Source organism: Ammospiza nelsoni, chromosome 6, assembly GCF_027579445.1.
Source record: "Ammospiza nelsoni isolate bAmmNel1 chromosome 6, bAmmNel1.pri, whole genome shotgun sequence".
Classification (NCBI taxonomy): Eukaryota; Metazoa; Chordata; class Aves; order Passeriformes; family Passerellidae; genus Ammospiza; species Ammospiza nelsoni.
This window is the reverse complement of record NC_080638.1, coordinates 41,867,451-41,894,834: the sequence shown is the minus strand read 5'-3', so window position 1 is coordinate 41,894,834 and position 27,384 is coordinate 41,867,451. Positions and strand designations below refer to the sequence as shown.

Here is a 27,384-nt window from a genome sequence, read left to right as displayed (position 1 = left end):
TCCTCTCACTTCTGTCTTCACAGGCCTTGCCTACCTTCTGGGATCAGTCAGAAATTAGCCAGATCACCCAGCTGCGCCTGGGACACTGAAAAGGTTCAGCTACCAGACACCCCCAGTCAGCCAGGGTTTCTGTGCTTCCGCTGAGCCCTCCAGGTGAGCTATCCATGGACGTGCTGTGTGCGGGGCGCAGATGGTGTCTGACGGTTTGACTCATCTCGCTGGCAGTCTCGTTCACTGATGATGGGGAAGGCCCAAAGAGGAAGGGCAGTGACCCGTTTAACCAGAGGGGCTGATCCACCCAGGGGTAAACTTACTGGTGATGGCAAGGGGCCTTGGCCCCAGCTTCCTTTGTGCTTCCCAGTGTGTGCATTTCCAGGCGATACACGAGCAGGAGAGGCACACGTGGCTCTGTGGACTCAACCTTGGGACTCTGCTGCTGCTGCAGTGAATCCAGCTGCAGCAACCAAGCAGCAAATATTGTGCTCCCAGGGGATGAACAATGCCTGATGGAGGATTTCATGTTCACAGGGCTTTGGTTGGAGCCATGATCCATGGCATGGGGTGGATGGTGTTTCTTAAATTAATATATGACTCTTGAGTGTATTACATTGCTGCTTCATGACTCCATTCAGAGGAAAATGTCCTTCAACAGCACCCATCACCACAAAACATGTTCAAGACTCCCAAGAATTGAGTACAGCTTATTTAGGGCATGTTCTTGCAGACAGACTCTGAGACACCCACCTCAGCAGGAGATGGCTGTGAACAACACTCATGCTAGTACTGTACTTTCACCCCACTGGGATCTACTTCACTTTTGGATTATGGGGGTGTGTACACCAGTTTTCCTTTCTCTCCACCCCATTTGGACGGAACAAGAGCTTCCCAAATCCTTCAGCTCATGCAGCATGACTGGAGGAGGTGTGCAGCACAAGCAGCTGTGCTGATGGGCTCACATGCAGTGAGCCTGTGTCCAGGCACGTGTGGTGCTTATACCAGCAGTGCTGGAGCCCAGCACATCATCAGAGGCAGTGTGGGGCAAAGTGGCTGTGCAGGAGGGGACAGGGGAGCTGTGCAGAAGGCACACTTGGTGCCTGTGCAAGCAGCACTGAATGGCAGAACCACGCTGGCAGAGTTACCAAAATACACAAATGGGTATAAGCCCCATGGGCCTGGACAGAGCATTGGCACATGCTGTCACACCCTGGCACACACAGCTCCTGCCTGCTGCCAACTCTCTGGGAGACAAGCCAGAGTCCCAGAGCAAGTTGCTGAGGGAGGCAGTGGCAGGGCTGAGCCCCTGACCCAAACCCGGTCCATCCCCCAGAGCCCCCAGCCAAAGCTCTTCAATGCCTGTTTGAGAAAAACACAGGAAGGAGGCCCACGGTCAAACACCCAAACACCAAAGGAGGACTTGCTTAGTGCTGGCTGTTTCACAGGGCTTGTAAAGTCCCACAGGTTTCCTCTGGGGGCTTGGAGCAGCAGATGCAAGGAGGGAGAGGGAGCAGTTTCAGATGATCACCAATCCTGTGCTTTCCACCCTTGCATTTTGGTTCTCTGGCAAGAGAGAGGTGTTCTGTAATCAGCCTCCTGGGACATGGCTACTTTTCCTACAGCTTTGTATGTGGCTGCCAACACCAGTGCCCAGACATGGGAACCTGCAGCCTCCCATCGCACCTCATCCCTCATGGTGCTTTGGAGGTGGGACAAGGGAGATGTGCTACACCTTAAGCCATGCCAGCAGTGATGGTGCAAGGCCCTGATTTGAAGACTTGGTCCTCCTAGTGTCACAAATAATGCCAAAATTGGTTTCAAAGAAGGGACAGGAAAATAGAAACTCCTTGCCACCATTCTTTACCTGAACCCCAAAGTAGATGTCCAAGAATCATGCCATCTTTTATCTTATTTAAGCCAAAGTTTTTTACTTCAGTTTTGGGTATCCTTGTTTTTCATCTCAATACCTGATCCATTGTGAGCCATCTGAAAATGTTGGCCAGCAGGGCATCTTGTCCACCTGCACAAACCAGTTTGCTGGCTCTGTGAGAAGTGTGTCAGTTTACCAGTGTGAAATGAGTTGTCTTTCCATCTCTTTGAACATCTTGTGAGGGGGTGAGCAGAGGAACAGACTTATCTCTAAGCCAGGAATTGCTCTGCACATCTCTATCACGCGGCATTTCACTAGTTGCCACGCTAAACTAGTGGGACTTTTAGTCCCTGCATAGGGAAATTTTCTTGCAGCCCTCATTTAGGTCAGCACCATCTTTGGATGTCTGCTGATTTCATAGAAAGGAAGACAGAAGCAAACACAGTAGCCCAGGGAAGCTTCCTCCCATCTACCATGGCATTACAGTTACAAAGGATGGATGTACTCTTCTTCATCCTATTCCTCATGCAGCCTTCCTCCTTTTCCCCACTGCTGCCCAGTGAGAGGGACCCACCAGGTATCTCTATCTTGAATTTGGAGCACAGCATTGAACCCTTTGACACCCACATGCAAACCACCCAGGTACCAGCTGGCACTTAGGCACACTCCAGAGCATGGCTGGGAGAAGTGCAGAGCTGGTGCTACCCCAGCATGCAAACTCAGCTGCCAGGCAGTGTGGGACCTTGCAGCCACAGCAGATGGTTGCTGCCAGATGAAGAAATGTGCTGCTCCAAAGCCCTGCCTGAACGAGGCTCCATGTCACACAGGCTACACTGGCTGCTTGCATTGCTCCTAAAACTTGTGCACGTGATCCAGCAACCTGCAGGTTTTCAACAAACAGTGGAACAGGTGCCTACATCCACTTTGCAGACATGGAGAACATGTTGCATCTGAGGCTGAGGGGTTTGTTTGGACCAGCGAGTCTGGCTTTGCCAGCCTGTTACACTGCCTGCACGGGGTGCCATCGTGCTGCCCGGTCATACAGCAGTGCCAGCATGCACCAGCACCTGACTACCTCAGCCACTCATCCATTACCTGCTGTCTGGAGCTAGAGAGTGAAACAGGTCACTGCCTCTAAGGAAGGTCTGCACAGAAGAAAAGGGATGCCTCACTTGGCAAACACCTGCAAAATGCAGCAGTGCCTCTGCTTGGCACCCACGGAGTTTGCCTCTGTCATAGAAGTCAGGAGCCCATGTACTGAGAGGCACTTGCCAATACCCACACATCAGCTCCAGTGCAAACCCCCTCTTGCTGCTTGTCTGGTCACTGAGTGTCCAGCACCACCTTGCACAGATGAGCTGTCAGTGGCCATTTCATCCTCAGCCAGAAACTACATGCTAGCCTGCTGGTGTCTCCGTTGGATCTGGGAGCCCACAGCCTGCAGCACAGCCTTGCTGCCCAGTTCTTTCTGACAACCCCATGACATTTCAGCACAAGCAGGTATCCAGCAAATCCAACCAGCCCAGATGATGCTGCTGGAATTGGGGCCATGGCAAAACAGAGGCAGGAACTGCAGTGTCAGGAGTCAGGACTTCCCCTGACAGTGTCACACATGACAACTCAGCAAGTTCATTCTGCAGAAACTAGATAACATCAGCACAAGGTGGCAGTTACTGGCAAACGATCCTGTTCCTGAAGCTTCATCTGAGACGTGGCAGGCTGCTGTGAAACCCTTTTGCCAAGCAGACCCAAACTGCTTCTGCTGAAACCCATGTGGGCTTCTGGAAGTAGCTTCATACTGGTATTTCCTAGGAGCTCCAGGGCACAAAGCTGGGGGCCAGGGCTGGAAAAGTCCATCACCTTGCTAACACAGGGCCTTTTTGTCTAGCAGAGTCCCTTGAACTACACAGGGATGCAGAGCTGCCAGTCTCACCCACAGTGACCCACCTCCTGCCTTGAGCAGCAAAAGCTTTTCCTTCTCCTCAGGGCCCAACCTTTCTCCAATCCCCATGGCACCCCACTTACTTACACTCTGCACAAGCACAGCAGGACACAGGACTGGAGAGGGGAAAGTCCTTCCTTCCTTCCTTCTTGGAAGTGACTGAAGTTCAATAAACTCCTTGGCAGATGTTTTTAATCAGCATTAAAGCCATCCTAGTACAACCGGGCTCACTCCCTGCCCCCTGGGTAGGCTTTGCTCACAAACAAATTTTCAGCCCAGGCAGTCATACCACTGCCTGCTCTACCAAATATGTCCCTGGGCTAAAGTCTACTTGAGTTGGTTACTCCACTTAAACCAAACCAAAGAAAACCCACTTCAACTCCACAGCAAGGCATCTGGAGCAGGGTTTTTCACCACCAAATTAGCCCATCACTTTAGCTAATTGGGAATAACTTCTTGCTGACCCTGACAGATAAAACCAAAGGCTCAACATCATAAAACTCTCTCATCCCACAAGCACACACTGCATCTTCAGCCTAAACGCAGCCCTAGGTGATGCATGGGCTGCAAAGCCTGGTTGTGGCCTTTGTGAACTGCTCTGTGTCTCCCTGCCAGCCTCAGCACCAGCTCCTTCACCAGGTTCTCCCCAAGTGGTGAGGAGCTGAAATAGCTGTGCTGGGCAGGAGACCCAGCTGCATGCAGACAGAGCCACTGAGGCTGTCACGGGTGCTGAGGCCTGGGGAAGCATCACAGGCACCGGCTGTGCCTGGAATTACAGCTCTGTGGAAGTGGAGGAGTCAGCCTGAACTGACAGGGGCTCCCAAGGATTCAGATGCAGAGAAAAGGCAAACTCCAACCATTATGTCACAGGTGCCAGCCCTTCCTGGTGTCCCTGACTGGCAAGACCTTCTGGCTGCAGGGAAGGATCTTTTCCTCATATGGAAAGGGTTGGTGACAGAGCTGCTGACAGCAAGCTCCCTGCCCGTGGGGCTGGCTACACCTCTGACAGCAGCTGCCCTGCCTGCCTCCACCACCCACCTGGGAGATGACCCTGGCCACCCCACCAGCTGCATGGTGTGGGAAGACTCATGCCCCTAACGAGGGACAAGTGACCCACCCAGCTCTGCCCACAGAGCAGTTTCCTGAGCCAGCAGGAGCACGATGCCTCCATGTGAGCACGGGATTCACATGGACCCATTCCCTTCACGTGTGCCCGCCTCCCACCCTCCTGCCCTCCCCCACTTCAACTGCCAGCAACCAGTGATCACAAATAAGCAAAAAGTGTGCAAAGCCCTGGGGAGTCAGGTGATGCTTGCAGGCTCAGGGAAGCAGCAGTTGGTTTTTCTCATTTCTCTGGGAGCATCCTGGCAGCACAGTTCTCCTCAGCTCCAGTCCTGCACCCAGCCATGGGCCGTGCTGGTGCCAGGAGCGCTCAGCAGAGTGTGGCACCCACGGCACTCAAAGCAGTTTCCATGACTCTTAGTAAATATCAAGGCTGGGGATTTCTGGGGCTTGTTTTCCAGCAAGTTGAGTAGAAGAACCAATAAGGACAAAGACAAATGAATACCTGTTGCCCTTGGCTCAAAATGAAACAAGAGAGACAGGTCACTGGCAAAGGTTAGTTAATACCACTTACCACAGAGCTAGGGAGTTGCCCTCAGCTGCTGACAAGAAGGGCAGAGGAGGCATTTTTCATAGACAATGTGAGAACAATACTATGAAAATGCAAAGTAATGACCCCCAAGCATCCTCTGCTGCAAGCCAAGGGAGGGAGGGGCTGGATGCCCCGTCCCCAGCACTGTACACATACCTTGCCTACAAGGGGATGGGGGCAGTGGTTCAGGAGAGGATGAGGAGGAAAGGAAGAGGGGCATGATGAAGCTTTGGGAGCATGATGGCCTGCTCAACCTCTTCAGGGTGAGCTGATTGCAGGAGAGAGGGGAGAGGAGCTGGGAAGACACTTCTGGGGAAACAGAGTTCTCACTGCCCATGGGTCCTGACCCTTGTGAAGGGTCCAGCAAGAAGAAGATAGTCAGGCATGCAGTGTAGAGCACTCACACCAAACTGCTGTAGCTGGACTCCCAGCCAGAGTCCCCCACTGGCTCAGGCCTGGTAATTTTGGGCAAAGTGGTACCTACCTTTCCTTAGGAGTGAAGAGGAAAGGGTGGCTTTGCAGAGGGAACCGGGGTAATATGTGAAGGGCACCAGAGAGCTGTTACAAGCATCTAAACAATGGAAAAGTAATGCAGCTCACCTACCTGGGATTCAGGAAAAATATGGTATCACACCACTCTGGGGAGAGCTCTGGCCTGAACGACTAGTGAGTGTGAGAAGGAGCAAAAGAGTTATGACCTGAATGGGGATCTCATAAAATAGAAGATGGGCACATCCCTGGAGGAGGTTTGCTGGCACCCTGGAAATTCCTGCTGGCAGTCCTGGTTGTTAAGCTACCTCAGGTACCTCAGAAGCAGAGAGGCCTGCTGGTGAAATGGCCAGGAAGCACCAATGTTGCCAGGGGGGCTCACATGTTTAACAAGAACCATCTGATGGAGCCATGGGATGGCACCATGAACCACAGAATGACAGAAAGGTTTGAATTGAATGGGATCTTTAAAGGTCATCTAGTTCCAATCCCCTGCCATGTGCAGGGACTCCTTCCACTAGACCAGGTTGCTCAGAGCCCTGTCCAACAAGTTCCAGTGGTGGGGCATTCATCACTTCCCTGGACAACCTGTTCCAGTGCCTCACTCCCCTCATTTTAAAATGTTCTTATATACAATCCAAATCCACTTTCAGTTTAAAACTTTCTCCTTGTCCTATCACCACAAGCCCTAGTAAAATGTCCCTCTCCAGGTTACCCAGAGACCTTTAGGTACTGGAAAGCTGCTCTGAGGCGCCCCCTCCTCCCGGCTGAGCAGCCCCAGCTCTCGCTGCCTTTTCTCACAGCAGAGGCGCTCCCGCCCTCTGCCCGTTGTTGCGGGCAGATGATGCTGTAGGGCCGTGACCGGGCGGCAGCGGAGCCGGCACCGTCCGGCCGCACAGCCCGGCCCAGCCCAGCCCAGCCCGGCCCCGCACAGCCCGGCCCAGCCCGGCCTCGCACAGCCCGGCCCAGCCCGGCCCAGCCCAGCCCAGCCCGGCCCCGCATAGCCCGGCCCAGCCCGGCCCCGCACAGCCCGGCCCCGCACAGCCCGGCCAGCCCGGCCAGCCCGGCCCCGCACAGCCCGGCCCAGCCCGGCCCCGCACAGCCCGGCCCCGCACAGCCCGGCCCAGCCCGGCCCCGCACAGCCCGGCCAGCCCGGCCCCGCACAGCCTGGCCCGGCCCCGGCGCTCCCGCGGCCGCGCGGCGCCTCCTGCCGGCAGGGAGAGGGAGCGGCCGCCCCTGCCCGGTGCCCGGTGCCCGGTGCCCGCGCGCTGCCGCCTCCCCGCCGGCGGGCTCTGCGCGCCTGTCTGCAGACTCCTCGTGTGCGGTTTGAGCGGGCACGGGAGAGCCTCGGGCTGGAGCTGTGCGCCAGCAGCCACGGCCGTCCTCAGGGCTCTCTGCGTTTCAGAGCCAGCTGCGGCTCTCCAGCCAGCTCCAGCTACCCGCGGGAGGGATCCGCGTGTGCGCCCCGCAGAACGAGGGATGCAGCCCCACGGCTGGCCGGACCCAGGACGTGCGGCTGGCAACAGCCCCAAAGCTCCCAGGCTACCGGCTGCAGCAGCACCGGCACCAAGCCCCGTCCCAGAAGTACGAGATCCCTTCAGCTCCGCTCCAGTAGCGGTCCACGGTGCACCTGAGACAGGGTGGGCTGGTGTGGGATGGCCAGGAGGGGGCTTCCTGGCCTTTGAAAAGTGTCAGTTGACTTCTCCAAGCAAATCCGCACGACCAGTCCGTGCATGAAGCGGATCCAAGTGCAAGGACACTGCCACAGATAGAACAATTGCATTTTAGGTTGGGAGCGTGTTCTGGCACATGGCAACACAGGCTGTGCCTGGCACGTGCCCTCTGCTCCTGCCCGTGCCCAGGAGATGTCACCATAATGCACAAGCCTGTCCAGTGGACCATCTGTCTCATAGAAAAATTTTTAATTCTGAGAAGGTGGGAGCCGGGTTTTGAGAGGACAGATGCTACCAGAGAAAAGACCGTCAAATAGCCTGTCTCCTACAGGAACCAGGAGGGGTTTGCAGTATACAGAGATGGAACTTTGCACTGCACAGAGATTGAACCTTTTCCGTTCAATAGTCACAGGCTGTGGCACATAGGGGAAGAGGCCCAAACCCTCTGCTTTAACTTTATTATTTTACAGCCCAAACAAATTACCTGAAAAATAAATGCCCTAAACTTTGAGTGTCAAACGCCTTGGTACTGACTGCAATAAAGCAGAAGGTTGTTTGGGTGGCAGAATCAGGGAGTGGACTGGGTTAGGAAGGACCTTAAAGATAATCTCATTCCAACCCTGGGCCTTGCTAGGATTCAGTTCCTGCCCAAGCCTTGGCTGGAATAGCTGAGCATTAAACTGATGTAAATACATCACTCTTCTGCTGCTACCTTTGCTAGCTGCTTCTAGCATGCTGGGTTTCAAAGGGCACCTTTTATTTCTCTTCCAAGCCAGCTGTTTCCATAGAAGAAATTTTTACTGCAATGTGGCTATTCATCAGAGAAAGGCCATCACCTGTACCCACAGCACTGCCAGTGGAGTGGAGATGAGCACACAGGCTATCCAGGTGAGCAAAAAGTACAAGATGCCTGTGGACAAGATGCCTGGATCATCTGGTACCCCCAAGGAGCTCCCACTGACCACCAAAGAGGGAAATTATTACCATGTACACTTTGCAGAAGGAAATAAAGAGAAAAGACAAGGAGGCCCATCTTTTCAGCAGAGCTTAATGAAAGGCAGAGGTATCACATTTTTCAAAGAATGAAGATTGGCCACTGACAGCAGCTGAGGAATGGGTCAGATCTTTGCCATGAACTCCACAGTCTGGGCAGAAGGAAGCACAAAGGCACATAAAGGGAACACCAGCACAAGGACATCGTGACAGCTCCCCTGTCTCTTTCTCATCCCTGAAATGAGTTCAAACTGCTGTATTTGGGACTGAAACACAAAGGACCAGTTAAGGATGACATGGTCTCCCTCCACCTTTCCAAGTGGCAAGCCATGCCTACCTACCCTCTTTGGTGCAGCACTGAGCCACTTCTTGCTTGACAATAGTCAGAGCTGCCTCCAAGGTTGCCAGCTGTCTAGGGTGAATTCTCCTGGCCCACAGCTGCTAACACAATCATCACAAGAGCTCTGGGATCTGCTCCACTGTGCCACTCAGCCAGGAACCCACTGCTGCAGCAGTGCTGAGCCAAACAGAGCCACAGGAGGACAGCGTACGCAAAGGTAACATTTACTGAGAGATACAGAACTGAATATTATGAAGGACATACATGGATGGAGAGGGCAGCAACACCACTGCAGAGGGCAGCTTGCACCCCCTTCCCAGCATGCCAGGAAAGGAGCTGGATGCTACCAGACAAGTAACACAATGGAGATAACTGTGGCATATGTGTTTGTAACAAACAGACCATTATAACATACATTTCTATGGGATCACATCTAGTGATTATATAAATCCATATAGAGATCACTGTATAAAAACTTTGTAAAAAATACTTTAAAAAAGTGTAAAAATGTGCATTCAAAAGCACGGCCGACACGGACAGCTGGGCTGTAAACATTATACTGAGTGTGCTTGTGGGGGGCGCCTGCGCCACCGAGCCCCGACAGGCCTGCCCACCAGATGGGGCTGCATCAAGTGTTTGTGGTTCTTGGGTTTGGGTTTCCCTCTGGAGCGTGCCAGGAGCAGCAGCAGCCTCTGGGCAGGGCGCTGGTGGGCACTGCCCAGCTGCCACTCCTCAGCCCGCAGCACCTGCTACCCACGGGCTGCCTGCTCCTTGCAGGACACGCTGTGGCTTTGTGGGTCCCAGGGCTGAGAGCAGGCTGAAGGGCTGTGATGATGTATCACAGGGAGGCTGCCCTCACTGGCACCACCAGCCCTGCTCCCAGGTTCAGCCTCAGAGTACATGGTTGGCAGGTTCCTGATCTTCTCTGTTCCCATGTTTGGTCCATAGTTCCCAAGGAAGCCCACTGGGTCCTGGCTGCACCAGGCCTGGGTGCACAGTTCTTCATACAGTACATACATTAGAGACCCTGGAAGACCCTGTGCCACTGTCTCCTCCTCGTGGTCCTGTGCCACCTTCACTTCTTCTCTAGCTGCTCCAGCAGTGGGTTGGCTTCGCTCTCGGGCGTCTTGATGCTGTCTGTCCGCACAATGCAGGTGGGGCGGTGCCGGTTCAGCATCAGGATGAGCTGCTGCCTCTCCTGTTTCAGCTCTTCTATCTGGGCCTTCAGCTCAGCATTCATGAGCTCTAGACGCTCAGACTCCTAGCAGGACAGGAACACAACCGCATGTGACTTTATCTAGCAGGACAAGACACAAGAAACAATTTGGCCAACATGCCACCTCTGCTCAGTGCTGTCCCTCAGCCCCTGCAGCAGGGGAGCAGGCTGAAGACCTGCCAAGGCATCACATCCCTCCAGGCAGTTCATCCCCAGCCCTGCTGCCTCGTGCTTGGCATTTTGTGCCATCACACAGGAACACACAGCCACCACCTGGGGCAGGTCTGTGCTGCCCCCCAGCAAAACCTGTGCCCGGCTGCTTTCTGTGCTCTGGTAAGGTGTTTGGGGACAAACCCATGCTTAAGTTTTCACCCAGCCCATCTGTAAGCATCTGCCCTTGTGAAATGACTCCTTCCAAGTTGTGTCATCTGCCCGTGTCTCACCGCTGTTTGCAGAAAAACAGCAAGGCGCTGTGACAGTTTTTCTGCCCTGGGGCTAGAGGTGGAGTGGGCATCTGGCCTCTGAGTGGGAAAATCTTTAGGACTTCGGTCAAGGGGCCAGCACACTGCCAGCCCCTGTCCTGTGCCACACTCATATGAGTGTTCCTGCTGCAGCACTGAGGCAGAGACATTATTATTCCTCTCTCACCACAAGCCCAGAGCCAACCCCCAGCCCTCTCCAGCCCTGGTACCAGGGGTAAGCTCTGCCTGGGCACGTACACGGCCACAACCTTCACAGCCTCACCAAAAGCAGGGGCTGTATTTTCCCTGATAAAGGCACTGGAGCAAGGGGTGGCAGAGGGGAAGCTCAGGAGGCAATGCTTCCTGCAGCTGGAGCACTGTTCTAGGGAGGTCCCTGCTGTGCCCTGGGACAGACTGGGGCACCCACCCGCTGCAGGAACTCCGTCCTCTCCTTCTTCTTGTTACGACATCGCGCTGCCGCTACTTTGTTTTTCTCCCGGCGCCTTTTCCTCCTCTCTTCTTCCTCATCCAGCTATAACAAGACAGAGAAACCCAGGTCAGAGTCAGCAGATGTGGGCTGGGGCAGGAGGTAGGGGTGAGCATGTGGCAGCCCCAGCCATGGCAGGGCAATGTGGCAGCCACCTGGTCAGGGGCCACCAGCAACATGACTCAATCCTCATGGAACCAGGTATGCTGCTGCTACAGCCTCTACCTCCACTTTGTGGGAACACAGAGAGGGACACCTGTACCCACAGCTGAGGATGTGGCTGGTAGGGGACAGACAGCCCTTCACAGGGCTTCTCCCTCCCTGAGAGAGGGAAGAGACAGAGAATAGAGCTCCCTCCTTGCTTCTACAAAGGTGGTTTGTCACACAGACATCTACAGGCACAGCTCTGTGAGCAGACATTGAAAGCATCGCACACACAGCCAAGGACAAGAGGCAGAAAAACCCAGAACATACCCCAGCTAGGCCTGGCCCATTCCAGTATCTGGGACTGTCTGAGTCACAGAGCCAGCACAGTAAGGTGGGGACAGGTCCTGCATTCCCTGTGAGGGGGCAGGACACAGCAGTACCTGCACTGTTTGCCATGACTCAGTTCTCTGTGGTCTTTGACTCAAACCACACAGGCCAAGCCAATAGGCCCTAGGAGTCAGAAAACAATAATAAAAGTATTTACTGATATATGCTGCAAAGCCTGTGTAAATGGCCTATGGCATGCCTACATCCAGGAACCCAAACTAGCTCCTTCAAGAAAAATCTGAGTGCTGGAAAGCCCTGCAAAGTCAGGTTATACTTTGCAGCATGGATAGAGAAGAAAAGGTCCCCAGTGCCTTCATCCACATTTGTCCTGGGTCTCTGAAATTTGAGGTGTCAGACTGAACTGCCTCATTCCTATCGATGATACCACAGGAACACCCACATGCAGACACACCAGCAATGCCTGATGGCAATGAAGGCTGCAGGGGCCATCCTCCACAGCAGACTGTGCACACTGCTAACAGTCACCAACTCCAAAACCCACTAATCCAAACATCCCAGCGTGATGCACAAACAAGGACTGGACGAAATGTGGGCTCAGCAGAGGCAGGGTGAAGGGGTGGCTTAAGCAAGCTGCATGTCCAATACACAGCACACAGCACGCTGTAGAAGGCAATGTCTGAGCTTTACAGCACTAACAGTTTTGCAACTTTTCTACCTTGCTTGGCAAGCACTATACCACAGTTGCTATTTCAGCTGGGGTGAGAATATTAAGCAAAGCCAGCACAAGCTATGCACAGACTTCCATAATGCCAGGCTGCCACGTAGTGTCCTGGGGCACCAATGTACCACACCTGGGAGAGCTGCATGGGAACTGCACTGATACCCCCAAGTCCAGTCAGAAATGGACAGCTCACACTGCACCCACATAAATTAGATGTGACAGGTTAGCAGGAGTAATCTGGAAGGCACTAACTCTACATTCCACTGCCGGGTCTTACAAAAGTTCCTGACAGAAATGAAGAGGAGGTGGACATCAGGGTAGATGCAATTCCCCTCTGCACATTTACCAACTACTCATCTACCCCTAAGACAGCTTCCTGGTCTGTTAGTTCCAGGATTACTAGGAGGGTGACATAGAGGTCTCTTGTGCCCACAGTTCCAAAGCTCAAAAAACACCCCCAAACTTGGCGTCAGAAGTACATCTTGGGGCCTAACAGCAACTGGAAGAGCAACCAGCAACTGCACCAGCCCTGGAAACTGCCTGACATTTCCATGCCCTCTTGGTCCATTCAACAAGAATTACAGAATAAATGACCTGTCTCTGACCCTGCCTCCACCCCACAGAGGGCCCAGCAAAGGTCTGTGTCCTTTAGATGGAATACAGATGCCCAAGGAAGGTGGCTCAACACAGACGGAAGAAGTTTGAACCCTTGGCTCTGCTTTTTGAGCACAGCTCCTGTAGCTTCATAGAAAATAGAAAGGTTTGGACGAGATCTTAAAGATCACCTAGTGTCAACCCCCCTGCCACAGGCAGGGACACTTTCCAGTACAGCAGTTGCTAAAAGCCCCGTCCAGTCTGGTCTTGAACACTTCCAGGTATGAAGAATCCACAAATTCTCAGTGCAGAGAAGTTCTCTTTTCCAGACAGCAGGTCTTCCCCATCTGCTTCTGCTTGATTTGTTCAAAAAGGTGACACGGCCCTAGTGCTGAGGGTTAGGACATTATTCTGAGGCACATGGGACAGTGATGATGTGTCACTCAACAGCACATCCCAGCAGTTGATCTCCAGGGCATGGATCCCTGGGGGATGCCTCCTGAACTGCTTCAGTCAGCAGCCTCAGAGCCTGAGGGGATCATCTGCCTGAGGGGCAGGGCTCAGTCCCAGAGGAGCACCCCAGGTGGGATTCAGTGGTGGAGGAGCCCAGCAGCATCTGTGTACACCTGTCCAAGAGGAGAGCAGCTTTCCCACTGGGGCTGTCAATCACCCTGCAGAGAAGCTGGCCCCCAACACACAGTGGATGGGTTTTGTGTGTGTCCCCAGGCACACAGACCCCAATGCCAGGAGATGCTGGTGCCCCCAGCAGGGCAGAGAGAGCTGCCTTGGCCAGGCTCATGGCAGGCAGCCTGTCCTGCCAGGCACCACAGAGTGGCACACCAGCACCCAGCATTCCTGGGCTCCAGCACCCTGCAAGAGGAAAGCAGCTGCAGGCTGCATTGCAAAACCGTGCGTGGGCAGCTTCTTGGCTACTCATGGGATAAGCAGCTACTGCTACAGCTCCCTCAGGCTTTTGCTGCAAAGCCTTGCCAAGGGCAGCTCCATTTGCTGCCTTCAACTCCTCAGCTTCATGGGCCATGCAGGGGAGGAACCAGCTGCATGGAAGGTAGCTGAGCAAGGGCTGGCAGTGGGTTTTCTCTTAGCTTTCCTGCACATGCTGCCTCAACAGCTGGCTCAGAGGACACTCAGCAATTCCAGTACCTGCTGTGGGGCAGAACTGCCCTGTCCCTGTCACACAGATGCCAGTGACATCACATACCCATGCTACAAAAAGCAAAAGCAGCGGTTGCAGAGCCAGCTCAGAGGTGTCTAAAGGAAAGGAGCTGGGTCTGGAAAGACAGCATAGCCACAGAGTCACCCTCTGTCTTCCCCTACCCATGAAGCAAGGCAGGCACTGCAGACCATTTGCTGCATTAACACCCAGGCCAAGAGCTTGGAAGAGAATTTGGCTTCAGCTGCAAATCCGTGACTGCTTTGCCCATAGAGGAACAAAAGCCATCAGCATGCCCAGGGCCTTACAAGGGCCTCCCAGAGAACCCCAGCCTCAGCTCTTCCCACTGCAGAGCTGTCCAGTCCTTCCCAGGTAACCTCCAGGCTGCACAAGCTGACTGGACACTCTCTTGGGCACAGAGCTCCTGTGGTGCTCAGATGAGCTACATCATAACAGCTCTACCCACAGGAGTCCATCTCAAATGGCTGGGGGAAAAGAACAGGGATGCTCTGCACAGGTGCTGCTGCTGAGCTTCTGCTAAAAAATTGGGCTAAATCAAGTGTCAACACCATTTGGAGAGCAGTTGCCCCCTGGAACTCCTATTTTACTCCTTTCAGCTCACAGCTCATCACAGGCAGCTTTTCACATCTTCCTGCACCTGCTTGCTCATGCTGCCAGAGAACACACACCACCCCATCCTCATATGGCATCATCTGAGGTAACCTCTCCCAGAGCAAATGCTCTGTTCAGAAGGCTGTTCATTTGACCTTCTAACAGCAGCCAGCACCCTCACCACCGTGGGACCTCTGGAACGGTACATTCCCAGCTCCATCTGCAAGCAGTGGGAGGTGCAAACACTCACCACCAGCTCAGCCAGACTCAAAGAGTGGACAACCAACACAGGGGACATAAGGAAAACACTGTCCAAGCATCTCCCTGGTCCCTTCAGCCTGGTTCTGACATGGCAGCCTGTGGTACCAAGCAGAAACCACCCACCTTCCCCACCCCAGGAAATTTGAGGTGAAGCCAGGGCCCACCCCAAGCAATGGGGCTGGGGCAGCTCTAAGTCAGCAGCACCTGCAGCACTGGCTGAGCCACTGCTCCACACACCCCATTCCCATTGGAAAGGCAACACCAATGCCAGAAGCACCAAGGGCTTGTTGACATGGGTGACAGGCTGTGTGACTTCTACTCTGGGCGCATGTCCCAACCTAGGGACATGTTGGCTGCAGCAGACCCCACTCCACATGCAGGGTTTGAGTTCAGATGGCTGCCAATTGCTGCACTGGACCAGGTCTGGGATGCTGAGGCCACCACTGCCAGGGACAGGAAATCAGGCAGGGAGAAGAGGCAGCTAGTGGAGCAGCTGCCAACATGCATGCACATCATGCACATCACCAAACAGGGAGCTTATAAAACACACTGCTGGCCACTGCTAGCACAGCCAGGCACAGGCAGGAGGGAAACCCAGGCAAACGCAGACACCAGCCCTGCAGGGCCACCTGCAGCCAGCAGCCCCCAATACTCACCTCACTTTTGACAGGCTGGGGTCTCTTGCCAAGCTTCACCTCCAGGAACTGGAGCGGCGAGATCATGGCGCCGATGTTGCGGATGTCGGCGCACTTGAGCTCCTCGGCGGTCAGGGCCGCGCCCGGCAGCCCCGTCAGCGGGCCCAGCCCAGGCAGCGCTCCGGCCGTCAGCGACGGGTCGGGGATCTGCCCTGGCATCATAGCAGGGGACACGGCTTCCTGGGCTGCAGGGGCACAGACACATCCCATTACAACCAGTGACAGGGCCTCGTGACACAGCACAGGACTAGCTCACCCTACAGTCCCGTCACCTACAGGGGTACGAATCAAGGCAGACATTCTCCCCCAGGAAGGGCAAAGGCAGAGAATAAACAGAATCTGTATTATAGAAAACAAAATATATGAATCCTGCCCGGAAGAATAGGCTGCTGGGGTGTAGATCAGGAAGGGAAGACACCTGAGAGGCAAAGCACCAGAAGAACAGGAGCTGGCTGCAATGACAGTGATGTGATCCCATGTGACACATTTCTCTGGAGAACAGCAGATCAAGGTTTGCTTTTAGCTGAATTTTGATTAATGAATGTGTGGATTGTTAGTACAAGAAGAAAATGGCACAAATAGGCCCATAATACGCCCTAGGCTGGATTCCCTCCAGGCAGGCTCAGCCACTGGTCAGGGCTGGAACACAGCACACAAAGACCACAGAAAAAACTGCAAGAAAAAGTACCCGCCACTGTACAAACATCTCTCAGCACAGACATGAGGAAACAAAGGCTGGAGGGGTAGGGAAATGGTGCAAGGTTCAAAAGTCCTCTTCTATCATGAAAGAAAAAAAGTGAGAATAGGATCAAGGCAAACTTCAGCAAGTCACTTATAGGGAGGTGAAAGGGAGTTATCAATAACTATTAAGAACAAGCAGCAAAGATATAATAAAATTAAACCTAAAATGGGAAGTCCATAGAGCTGGAGCTGCTACATCAGTCCAAAAGCCATTGGAGCAGATGGTTGTTGGCTGCAATGCAGGTACATCCCTGCTGTGTAACTGGCCTGGGACACTCACAAGTTACCTACTTACAACATTCACTGCTGTCCACACAGCTGCCATTTGCCCCTCTTCTCAACCACATGTCCCAGTGTATGCGCTGCTCTCCTTGCTCTGCCCATCCAGAGAAGTCCCAGCACACTGTAGGAGCCTACAGGCACCCACCCCATTCTGCCCCTGAGCAGGAGGCACCAACACAGCAGGGAAAAGGACCAGCAATGTCAAGAGAGAAGCAGACTAAAGGAGTGGACACAAAATCCCAGTGTGCAGCTTCCTGCAACCACAAGAGCCAGTTAGAAGGCAGGATTCAACAAACAGCTGGGGAAACTCATGGAGGCTCTCACAGCACCAAGTGTCAGAGAAAGGAGGAGCATTAAATGAGGGATAACAGGCACTTGCCCTGCTCTTTCCAAAGCACCCACTCTCATCTGCTGAGGGACCAGGTAACAGGAGATACAGACTTTTGGCCCAGACAGTGGAGCCGTGCAGACTCACACACACACACAAGTAGCCAAGCAGCTGCCACAGCTGCTCAGCTGAGGCATTTGCCATCCTGAGGTGACAAATCTATGCCAGTTCCAGGCTGAAGACTTGAGTGAAGCTGCATGTGAGATAGAACTGCTGGATCACAGAATCACAGAACAGCTGAGGCTGGGAGGGATCTCTGAAGATTGCCTGGTCCAACTGCCCTGCTCAGGTGGCCTCAGTGGATGCAGGCTGAACAGGGTTAATCATGACAAACACAGAAGTTAAGGATTTCTTGGCACTGGCACATCCCTTTTCCCATGAGATTATTTAATATATTTGTTAATGTGAAGGAACCAGAGATAAGCAGCAGAAGGAAAGGAAAAACAAGCATAGAGGCTAGTCAAGGGCAGAGAGCTAATGCAAGCTCCACAGCATCCAGCACGGGTGCTGTGCAAGCTGTATGGGTGTGACAGACAGAATGATTTGCAGCAGAGAGTGCCTACAACCTGCAACGAGCTGTGAGTTGTCAAACAGTCTAATCTGCCAATGAAGAGGTCCAGGTGTCATCATGAGATGTCCCCTGGCAGGGTTTGCTCAGCTGTGACCAAGAAGACTTGGGAAAGAGCAGGGAAAGCAGATACAGCAAGACAGAAACCATAAAGAGGAATCAAGCCCTCTGCTCCAGTCATCCTTTAGGAGACAGAAAGGGGAGAGCAAGGCAGTGTTCAGCAATGCTGGGAGCACTGCTGTGGGGAGAGGAAGCTGGGCAGGGAGGAGGTGATCTGCATAAGGTCATTAAAGGCTGAAGAGAAGACAGGAAAGACAGACAAGTAATTTCCCAAGAGAAGAGATACTCTCTGATGAAACAGACTCCTGCCCATTTGGGGACAGACAAGAAAGAGAAAATACTTGATAATGATACTTGACCTCAAATAAGACTACAAGTCAACTCCTTGAGACTTCAAGGACCTAAGCTGATGCAAAGTATTATTCTTCCACAGAGATCTCTGAACTAGGAAAATGCAACTCCACATCTGCAGTAGAATGTTGTACTGGAATCTGCACCAACATCTTGTAAAGTGCCTGGAGAAGCCCAATGCAGCTGGGCTCTGAAGCTGCAGGCTACCTCCCTCCCCTTTCCTTTCAGGCCTACACATGGCTGAGATGCTCCACTGCTCCAGAAATAAGTACCAGCACACCCTTAGGCTGCACTCCAGACAGGAAAACACAAGGTATTTAGGGAGTGTGGCTAAATCCCTGCCACCTTCCTCAGAGATCATCCCTCTCCAGCAGGAAGGCACCAGGTCAGTGAGGTGGATGACAAAGGGGAGGTGAATCCAGAGGTTCTTCCCAGGAGCCCCTGCCACAAGACAGAGCTGTATGGGGTTAAATCCAGTCTACCATTTTGGGATAGCTGCATACACTGCAGAGCTGGCCATTTCCCTGATGCTGCCACCCAGGTGACATGCTGTGGCACTGGGGAAGACACCTGCCAACAGCAGCACAGCCCAAGCCAGCAACCCCACAGATGTCCATCCCCAGCTTGAACAGCTTATGTCAAAATTAAAAAAATAAAATAGAAAAATAATCAATAGCAAAAGTATATGAGCATCCATTTGAAGTCTCTCACAGACTGATTTGGGGCCCTGACCCACCCTTTCACAGGCTTCAGCACGAGAATTGACTTGAACCCAGCACTGGACATGAAAATCCATTCTGGACTTGGGGGACTTGGTTTTAATTTATTCATAAAATGACAGAATATGCTGAGTTGGAGGGACCTAGATCATCGAGTCCAGATCCTGACACTGCACAGGATAGCCCAAGAGTCACACCGTGTGCCTTAGACTGCTGTCCAGACACTTACTGAACGCTGTTAGGCTTGGTTCTGTGACCTCTTCCTTGGGGAACCTGTTCTAGCACCCAACCACCCTCTGGACAAAAAACCTTTTTCTGATATCCAACGTAAACCTCCCCTGCCTCAGCTTCATGCCATTTCCTCGAGTTCTGTCACAAGAGTACCTGCCCCTGCTCTTCCCCTCACAAGGAAGTTGTAGACTGCAGTGAGGTCTCCCCTCAGTCTCTTCTTCTGCAGACTGAACAGACCCAGTGCCCTCAGCCACTCCTCCTCTCACAGTTTCCCCTCCAGGCCCTTCACCATCCTCATGGTCCTCCTTTGGATGCCCTCTCATGGCTTCATCTCTTTTCTCTATTGTGGTGCCCAAAACTGCTCACAGCATTCAAGGTGAGGCCACACATGGGTGGAGCAGAGCAGGACAATCCCCTCCCTTGACTGGCTGGCCATGCTGTGCTTCATTTTCTTCCATCATGACATGCAGTTGACAGCACCCGGGTTAGACAATCCAGGTCCTCAGGCAGACTGAATATGGGGTTACTGCAATGTATGAAATAAGGAACAAGGAGAAATCCATGCTTCAGACTGTGGGCCAATCTGACCACTCAGCACCCTCCCCCTGCACTCCTGAGCCTGGGGCAGGTCCCTGGGGACAAGTGGGTAAGGATTTGAGAAAACACTGTTTTTTCCAGCACATCTTCTCCTTCTGCAGCTTTGATCTGGTAGCTTGATATGCCTTGAAATAGCCTCTGTACCAGTGTAACACACAACACAGGTCAGACTAAAGGGGCTGGCCCAGTATCCAATATGCTCTAAAAATTTACCCTGGATCCAGGGACTGCAGTGGCAAAGACCACATCACACCTGCATCAGTGTAAACTAAATTTTAAGCTCATCAAACCAAAGTACCAGAAGCCTTCTGAATAACCATAAACCTGCATATTAAAATGAGCTGAGAACTAGACAGAAAGGGAGAAAAGTGTCTTCTACAGGTGAGAGCTTGCTCAGGGGCCAGAAAGCTCAGGAGCACATTGAGAACTGCTAAGAGTCAAGCTGAGTTAGGCCTTGGAGAAGAACGTAACACCATTCCCAGCAGGGCTATAACCATGGAAATAAAAAGGAATCAGGAGAGGTGCCATCCCTCTCTGCAGAGCAGGGTGCAGTAACAGATCATCTCCCCAGTTCCTGAGGGCCCTCAGCCCCAGGCACTGTCACTCCTGCTGATTGGAAGGACTCAAACAAACTCCAAGTTTGTTCCTTTGCTTCTTCCTAATGTAAGCACAACTTTCTTTTCACCCCAGGTCCCAGATACTTTCCCATTCTTTTCTGGTGAGTGACAGAGGTAAGTTGTACTTTGATCATGTGAAAAAGCCAGAGTATGGAATTCTATTTAATACTTCAGTCTTCCTCCCAAAGCTGTTATCCTGGCTGACATGGACATGCCTACCCATAGCTCCAGCATACTGGTACCATGTTCACATGGAAGGGCAGAACTTTAAAGTTCAGGATCTGAGTTTGACCTTTAAGTTGCAGCTCTTCAACAGCCACATCTGGCTGGATGGGGTGAATACAGCTGGTGCCAATTTTAATTAGTTTCTGGATATTCCCTTGCAGCATTTGCTATTTCTAAGGCACATGAACCAACTCACCTCTGTATTCATTCACTTTCTAACACAGTGCTTTAGATGGGATTCCTATTATATTTTTTTCTTTTCAGAACTGATAAATAACACAGCCTTTTTCCCTCAATGCCAGGTGATCTTTCAACATCTCCTTACATGAGCTTCGAAATGTCATGTCTTCAGTACAACCCAGCTTTCTGGTGTCCTACATTGAACCACACAATTCCTTTGTATGCATTTTATCAGCAATGCTTTTGCACATAATGAAGCCAATAGTAGCACATCAAGGGGAAAGAGAATGTGCAATCTTGCACAAGACCATTGGATCAGCATGACACCAGCTTCTTGAGTTTACATTCACCATTACTCTGCCTTCTGCACCAACACTATTCATCATTTAGTGCCAATACATCAAGGTGCTCCAGATGGAATTAGGAGACAGAGAAGGCTTTCTTACAACTTCAGTTCAATGATGAGTACTTTATACCATTCATTGCTCTGATCAGCAACCATCTTTGCAGCAAAAATCTGGTCAACACATGATTTGACAGGTCAAAATTCGTTTTTATTTCCTTAGCTTTGCCTCTACACTCCCTTATTCTGGTTAAAATGCTGTAACACAAGACTCGACCTCTTGCCGAAATGTCTGTAAACCCTCCTGGTAATTGCAGCAACTTTTGCATCCTTGCTTTGGCATTGTTCTTCCTGTGGCTTCAATCAAACTCAGTTATTTTATCAGCAGTCTCATACTCAAAAAGCTGACAGCAATACAGCTTTTTTTGTTCACCTTGGTTTTGCTGCCTCTTTCCCACCAGTTTCAAGTGTTTGCATGCTTTGTTCCCCAATTATGTCCCTATGGTCAGCAGTCTGTGACATGGTTGATTTAATATTTCTTAAAGGCAGCACCCATTACTCTTAGTTTTTCTCCTACTGCCAAAGTCTGTTATCTTCTGGAAACCACAGCCTAGAGGGAAGAAGCGTTACCAAGTTGTTTCTGTCCCATGCAGTTGCTCAGCTTCCTCAGTCACCCTGCCCCCACATACCTTTCTATTCTTTCTCCTGCAGTTCTAATCTTCATGTTCTTGGTTTGTTTTTTTTTTTTTCAAATGGGTTGGGTTTTTCCTCTTCCTATACTGATTTGGTTGCTGCTTTTTCAGGGGACTCTTTGTTTGGGTTTGTGTTTGTTGTTTTTTTTTTAAGCAGCTGATGTTTGCACAGCAGTTACAGCATAAATCTAACATGTGGAGGCATAATTTGTATAACCCAGGGGTTTGTGCTCCACTTGCTAGCCTGTATTCACACCCCTCCTGCCACCTCTTCACTGCTATTCTTACCCAGACTAAAACTGGCACAGGAATGCCTACCTGTGTTGAAATCATGCATTCAATTCCCTGCACATAGACTGCCTTTGTATCCATCATCCTATGCATCCAGAGGTGTTGTTAGTTTCTTTAAAAACCAAATGCAGCTGCTACTGTTGTACCACAAGCATCATCCTGCAAAGATGACCATGACATCCCAAAGCAGGCTCTGACAGTCACACTTCAATTTAACTTGCCATTACTGCCTTATCTCTGGTGTCAGCTTCCTTGGTGAGAGTGAGGGCTATTTGCAGCCTTATTATCAATTTTGCTGTCTATAATACAGTCACAGTTTCTTCCAACATAAGCTATTTCACATGTGCTGACATTTATAATGGTTGATCCAAGTGCTCTTCTGATGCTCAGAGAGCCAGTCTAGCATCTAATATTGCCAGCCAGCAGATTCTGACACTCTGTACCTGCCAGCAAGTTTCTCTTTTACCCATGTTAAGCACTGCACTAGGGCATAGTCTGTCCTACCAGTCCTTCTCCATGCTGCCTGCAGAATAAAGGCCATGCCTGCCTGCTATTCTCTCAGCAGGCTCAGCCTGGGTGCCTGCCATTACTTGTCAGCTGCCACGCATCAGAGCACTGCTGGAGTCTGTGAGCCCCACACAAGCAATCTTTGAACTCTTCATCAGTGTGTTAGCACCTAGCACGACATTGCCATTTGTGTGTGCTGTCTTGGGGCACCCGAGTCACAGTAACTGGCCTTTCATCTGCTTCTGGCCAACAGGGAACAATAATTCTGATCTGGAGATCAGAAGCAGCACTTCCAGCATATAGTTCCTTAGATTCTATTCTGCTTTGCTGCCATTTTGAAACTTTTTTTTTAGCTCCTGGGTATCAAGCTACCTCAGTCTGTATGTCATACATTGAATCTATCTAGTTCCTTCTGTGAGCAGAAGGATGATTTATAGGAAAGCCCTTTCCTGACATACCAAAATTCTCATGAACCAAGAATGTAACTTCCTAAACAAAGGGCAGTTAGCTACTACTCTTTCTCTGAAGCTCTGAGCCACTTGCTTTTTTCCATCTGGATTCTTCTGAGAAGACTGCAGAGTGCTGATGGTCTGAAGCCTACAGACTCTTCTTCCACTTCAAGGTTCAGGCCCCAGTGGGAACAGATGAAGGCAGAAAGACACTACCCCATATTCCCAGTGCCACAAGTACCTTCCCATGCAATTAGAGCTTTCTTCTGCTATCTAAAACATGAGACTCTCCCATTGCCACACAATTCTATCTGCTCTAGATGTATTTAATTTTGAGTAGCACCTTACAGTCATACCTTCTGGCTAGCTGCTTCTGCTCTGCACTGTTAAAAGCAGAAACTTGCAGGGCCAGTGCCAAGCACCACAGTGATCAAAGTTAATTGCCAAACATCAGAACACAGCAGCAGACAAGCCCTTTGGGGGTAACCAGTCTTTTCAGGTCCCCATGCAGTAGCTCTGGCAAACATGGACTTTAACAACAGCCATGGTGCATTCATTCATGCAGTTGCTGAACCTGTTGATGCCAAGGAATCCACCACCTAGAGCATACTGAAAAGCTGCAGTGACACCAATTGGGATAAAAACGTGTATGTCTGTCTCTACTGAGCACCTAACATGACTTACTGTTTTATGGCATCACAGCAATCCCCCTTGTTGAAAGGCCAGGTAAAGGCATGCTCACAGCATGGCCCACCAAGAGCACTGAGGTGGAGAACACCACCTCAGAATGCAGGACACTGCAGTGCCTCACTGCTCACTGTAGTGCCCCCACACCCCATTTCCATCCCAGGAGGGAGAGACAGCTCCTACAACCAGGTTCTAGGATTGCAGGTCCAAAGACATCTGTGCCCTTCCCACAGACACTCTGAGCTGACATTCCTGCTGTTCCTTTCCTCCCACAGGCAACCCCACGTGGTGAAGAGTTGCAGGGCTTGTGAACACCCATACATGTAACCTCCCACCCCTAGTTCAGAGTGAGTGGGGGGCCACAACGCTGAACAGAAGAAGGAGCTATGAAGAGCAGTTCCTCAGGAGGTGGAATTCTAAACCTACTTCATGAGTGGGAATATTCTGGCTCAGTCCTGCACTTCTAGCTGGCAGGAGGATCATCCAAGTCATTGACAGAGGGCTATGAGAAGCTTTCTAAAAACAGGAACGCAAAGAGCCCTGCTGCCCTCCCTCCTCTTTTCCATCAGGGAAGCTCAGAGCTTCCTACATGTGCACACGGGACAGCCCAGAGCAGACAGCACCTCCTTGGCAGAAATGCCATTTTGCAGCCCTTGTCCAGCTGCCTTGTCTCACCATTAGGCCTCCACACCTGCCTGTCTAATGCTTTGACTTCTTGTCCCTTTTGTGAGGAGGGGGATTGCTGGTTCTCCAGTCCTCACCCTTAGAAATAATCTCTATTTGCCATTAGCAAAGCAGTCAGCTCACAACCCTTCCTCCCTGAGCATTTTCCTCCATACCTTCACAGGGCAGCAAAAAGCTCCAGTTTAGCTGCTCCCACCACTGCAATGCAGCGATTGACTTCCAAGCAACCTGTGACAGCAGGGTTTTGTACAGCACCTACCACAGCAAGGCTCCCCTACTGCCATAGTTAGTGCAATAACTGCAAAAAAATGTCATTAATTATCACAGTATTATTAAGATTGCAATTAATTATTTGAGGTTGCACCACCCACTGGACAGCAGTGCAGAGCAGGAAGGTAAAAGTTAGCCTTTTGTACCTGAAGCAGCTCAAAGGGATTTCAGAAGGAAGGAATATCCTGGTCTGAGAAAACCTCAGTCTCTGAGCTGCAGCCTAACAACTGACTTGTTGAAATCACCAAGGACCTTCCATAGCCACATGCGGTCAGGGCTAGAACCTTCAAGAAGACAATCCTGCTCCAGCACAATGCTCTGCCCTCAGGGGCCAAGGACAGCCTCAGAAATGACAGCCCTCACACCCCCTACAAACTCCTCAAAATTATGCCTTAAATACCAGGGTCATCCACAAAGACCTCTAATCCATATAAAGACCAGCTCTGGCTAGTTTGCAGCAGCACTGCTCAGCTCAGAGGCCCGTATGTGCCTTCAGCTCTCTGTCTGCATGTTAAAATAGCCTGCAATGTTTGGATTGACACTCTGGACAGTCCAAGCAACTGAGAAATGCAGCCAAAGACAGATGGCATCAGGTTTGCAGTGCCCCCTCCTTGCTGCACGGCACTGCAGGACACACACGCATGCTGGCAAGGGGTCCCATGCCTCACCATGGCTCTGCCTCCCTTGCTGTTGGGGCCAGGCCCACTAGGAACAGCCACTGCAGTGAAAAGAGCCTCTTACAGCTTCACATTGAAGGCACTGCATGCTGCCAAGAACCTGGCCCAGGCAATGCAGCTGAAGTAGCAAACACTAGCACAGGGAAGGAGACCACAGAACAGATGCTCAGTGCTCCTTGAGCAGTTGGACACACTGCTCAGATGGACAGGGCAGGAGGAGGCAAGAGGTCTGAGGGAGTATGTACTCTTCCTTGGTAAGGAATGTAGCACAGGGATCTCTGTGAAGATGCAGGGAAAGCGTCCATAGGCATCTCAATGAGGAAGCAGAGGCAATAACCTGTACACTAATTCAGCAGATTTTGTTAATTCCCCAGACACCAGGGGCAACCAATTGCTGCATGATCCAGTAATGATGTGGATGGCAGCTCCTGCACCCACACACTCATCCCCTAGATGGGCAGGTTTTTGCATTTTTAAATCACTAGGACTAATACTAAGAATCTGAATTCCAAAGACTGCCATTCACAGATGCCCTTACACAAGCTTTTAGCAACAAATTCCCAGGGCATGCTCTGTCAAGAGAGCCTCCAGACACAGATTTTTTTGCAAGTTTTCCCAAAACTAGCTAAAAAATCCTGGTTTGAGCTGCAGAAGCATTTGCTTCTGCTGAGCTCTTGGAGTCCAAGCACACACACACTCACAGTTTGGCAGTGGTTGTGTTCCAGGGCTGGTAATGCAAGCCATGGAGCAGGCTGCCAAGACAAGCAAGAGAACGAGCCAGGCCCTGTTTCATTGGCCACCATACGCTGCATATGGCCCTGGAACCAGCCAGCACAGTGTTCTCACCCTCCTTGAAGGCATAGGAGACCCTGTGTTTTCAAATACACCTCCACAGGGCCTTCATTAAAGGAAAATGGAAACATAATGTGGCTCTCGCTCCCCTGGTATTTCTCCCTTTCCCCCAATTTGCTCTCAAACCTATTTCCCTTCCATGGAAAAAAGCAAAGTGCCTCCTGGAGCAGAGCGTGCAAAAGAATGCAACTTCCATTCAACTCCATGCCTGACTGCTAAAGCGGACTTGGGACCGCGCGGCGGGGGCACCTCCAGGGCCCCTTTCCTTCCCCGGGCCTCCCGGCCAGGAGACACGGCTGGCGACAGCAGGGCCGGCAGCGGCGGGGACCCGCGCCCCTCACCTGCGCGCCCGGCCAGCAGGTGAAGGGAGGGAGGCAGCGGCGCCCTTGGGGCGGGGGAGGCCGCCCCCGCCGCCCCCCGGTGCGGCAGCAGCCCCGAGCCGGCACCTCCAGCCCCCGCGCGTTGCGGGGGCAGCAGCCCGGCATCAGCCGCCCATGCGGCGGTGCCCGCCCCCGCGCAGGGTGTCCCCGCATCTCCGCCGTGCGCCCGACCGCCCGGACAGCGGCACCCAGCCCGTGCCGCGGGACACGGGATGCTCCGCCGGGCGCCCCCGCTCCAGCCCCCGCTGTCCGCCACCCCCGCGGAGCCCCGCGCCGCCGCCCGCCCCTGCCGCAGTCCCGGCCCGCCCGGCGCGTCCCCCGCCCGCGCCCGTACCCACCGTGCAGGGCGACCGCGCTGCCGGGGTGCCCGCGGGGCCCGGCCGTAGGGGCCGGGCGCGGGCTGCAGGCTCAGCCCCGCCGCCTCCGCCGCTGCCCCGACCCCCGGGCCCCGCCGGGTGCCGATGTGGGTGCCGGCCGCCGCCGGGGCGCCTCGGCCCGCCACCGCCCGCCGCCCCGGTGCGCGCCTCCCGCAGGCTGTGGCAGGCGGCGGGGTGGGTTGCATCAGCCCCGGTTATATAGCGGCCCCTGGGCTGCGGGGAGGGGTCGGGAATGCGGAACCGGCCGGGCTGCCAGCGCCACACGTCAGGGAGGGCGGGGGAGCGGGGCCGCGGGGCGGGGAGCGCCGCGCAGGGGTGGGACCAGCCGGGGCACCCCGACATCCCGCACCTCGGCATCCCGCACCCAACGGCCAGGCATCTCCGCGTCCTGCACCCCGGGACTCCTCACCCGCCACCCCTCGGCCACCCTCTGCCCTCGCAGCCGGCATCCCCGCACGCTCCCGCAGCTCCTGACCCCTCCGCACCACGGCGCCCCCGGACCTCGCAGCCCGACCCGGGGGCGCGTCTTCCCCGCGCTCCTATTGCGC

At 52.7% G+C, this 27,384-nt stretch overlaps 1 protein-coding gene across 2 annotated transcripts; it reads right to left on the bottom strand.

Moving 5' to 3' along the window:
• Window positions 1-8,077: 8,077 nt before the first annotated feature.
• On the bottom strand, window positions 8,078-26,981 carry JDP2 (Jun dimerization protein 2). Of its 2 annotated transcripts, XM_059474227.1 has the most exons (4): window positions 26,798-26,981; window positions 15,630-15,853; window positions 11,060-11,164; window positions 8,078-10,216 (listed from the first exon to the last, which is right to left on the bottom strand). In XM_059474227.1, exons 2-4 carry the CDS (start codon window positions 15,828-15,830, stop codon window positions 10,031-10,033), a joined length of 492 nt encoding a protein of 163 aa, XP_059330210.1. In that variant the 5' UTR covers window positions 15,831-15,853; window positions 26,798-26,981; the 3' UTR covers window positions 8,078-10,030. The 2 variants fall into 2 exon arrangements, with proteins under 2 accessions (XP_059330210.1, XP_059330208.1); XM_059474225.1 differs by lacking the exon at window positions 26,798-26,981 and having other exon boundaries at window positions 15,630-16,748.
• Window positions 26,982-27,384: the final 403 nt, after the last annotated feature.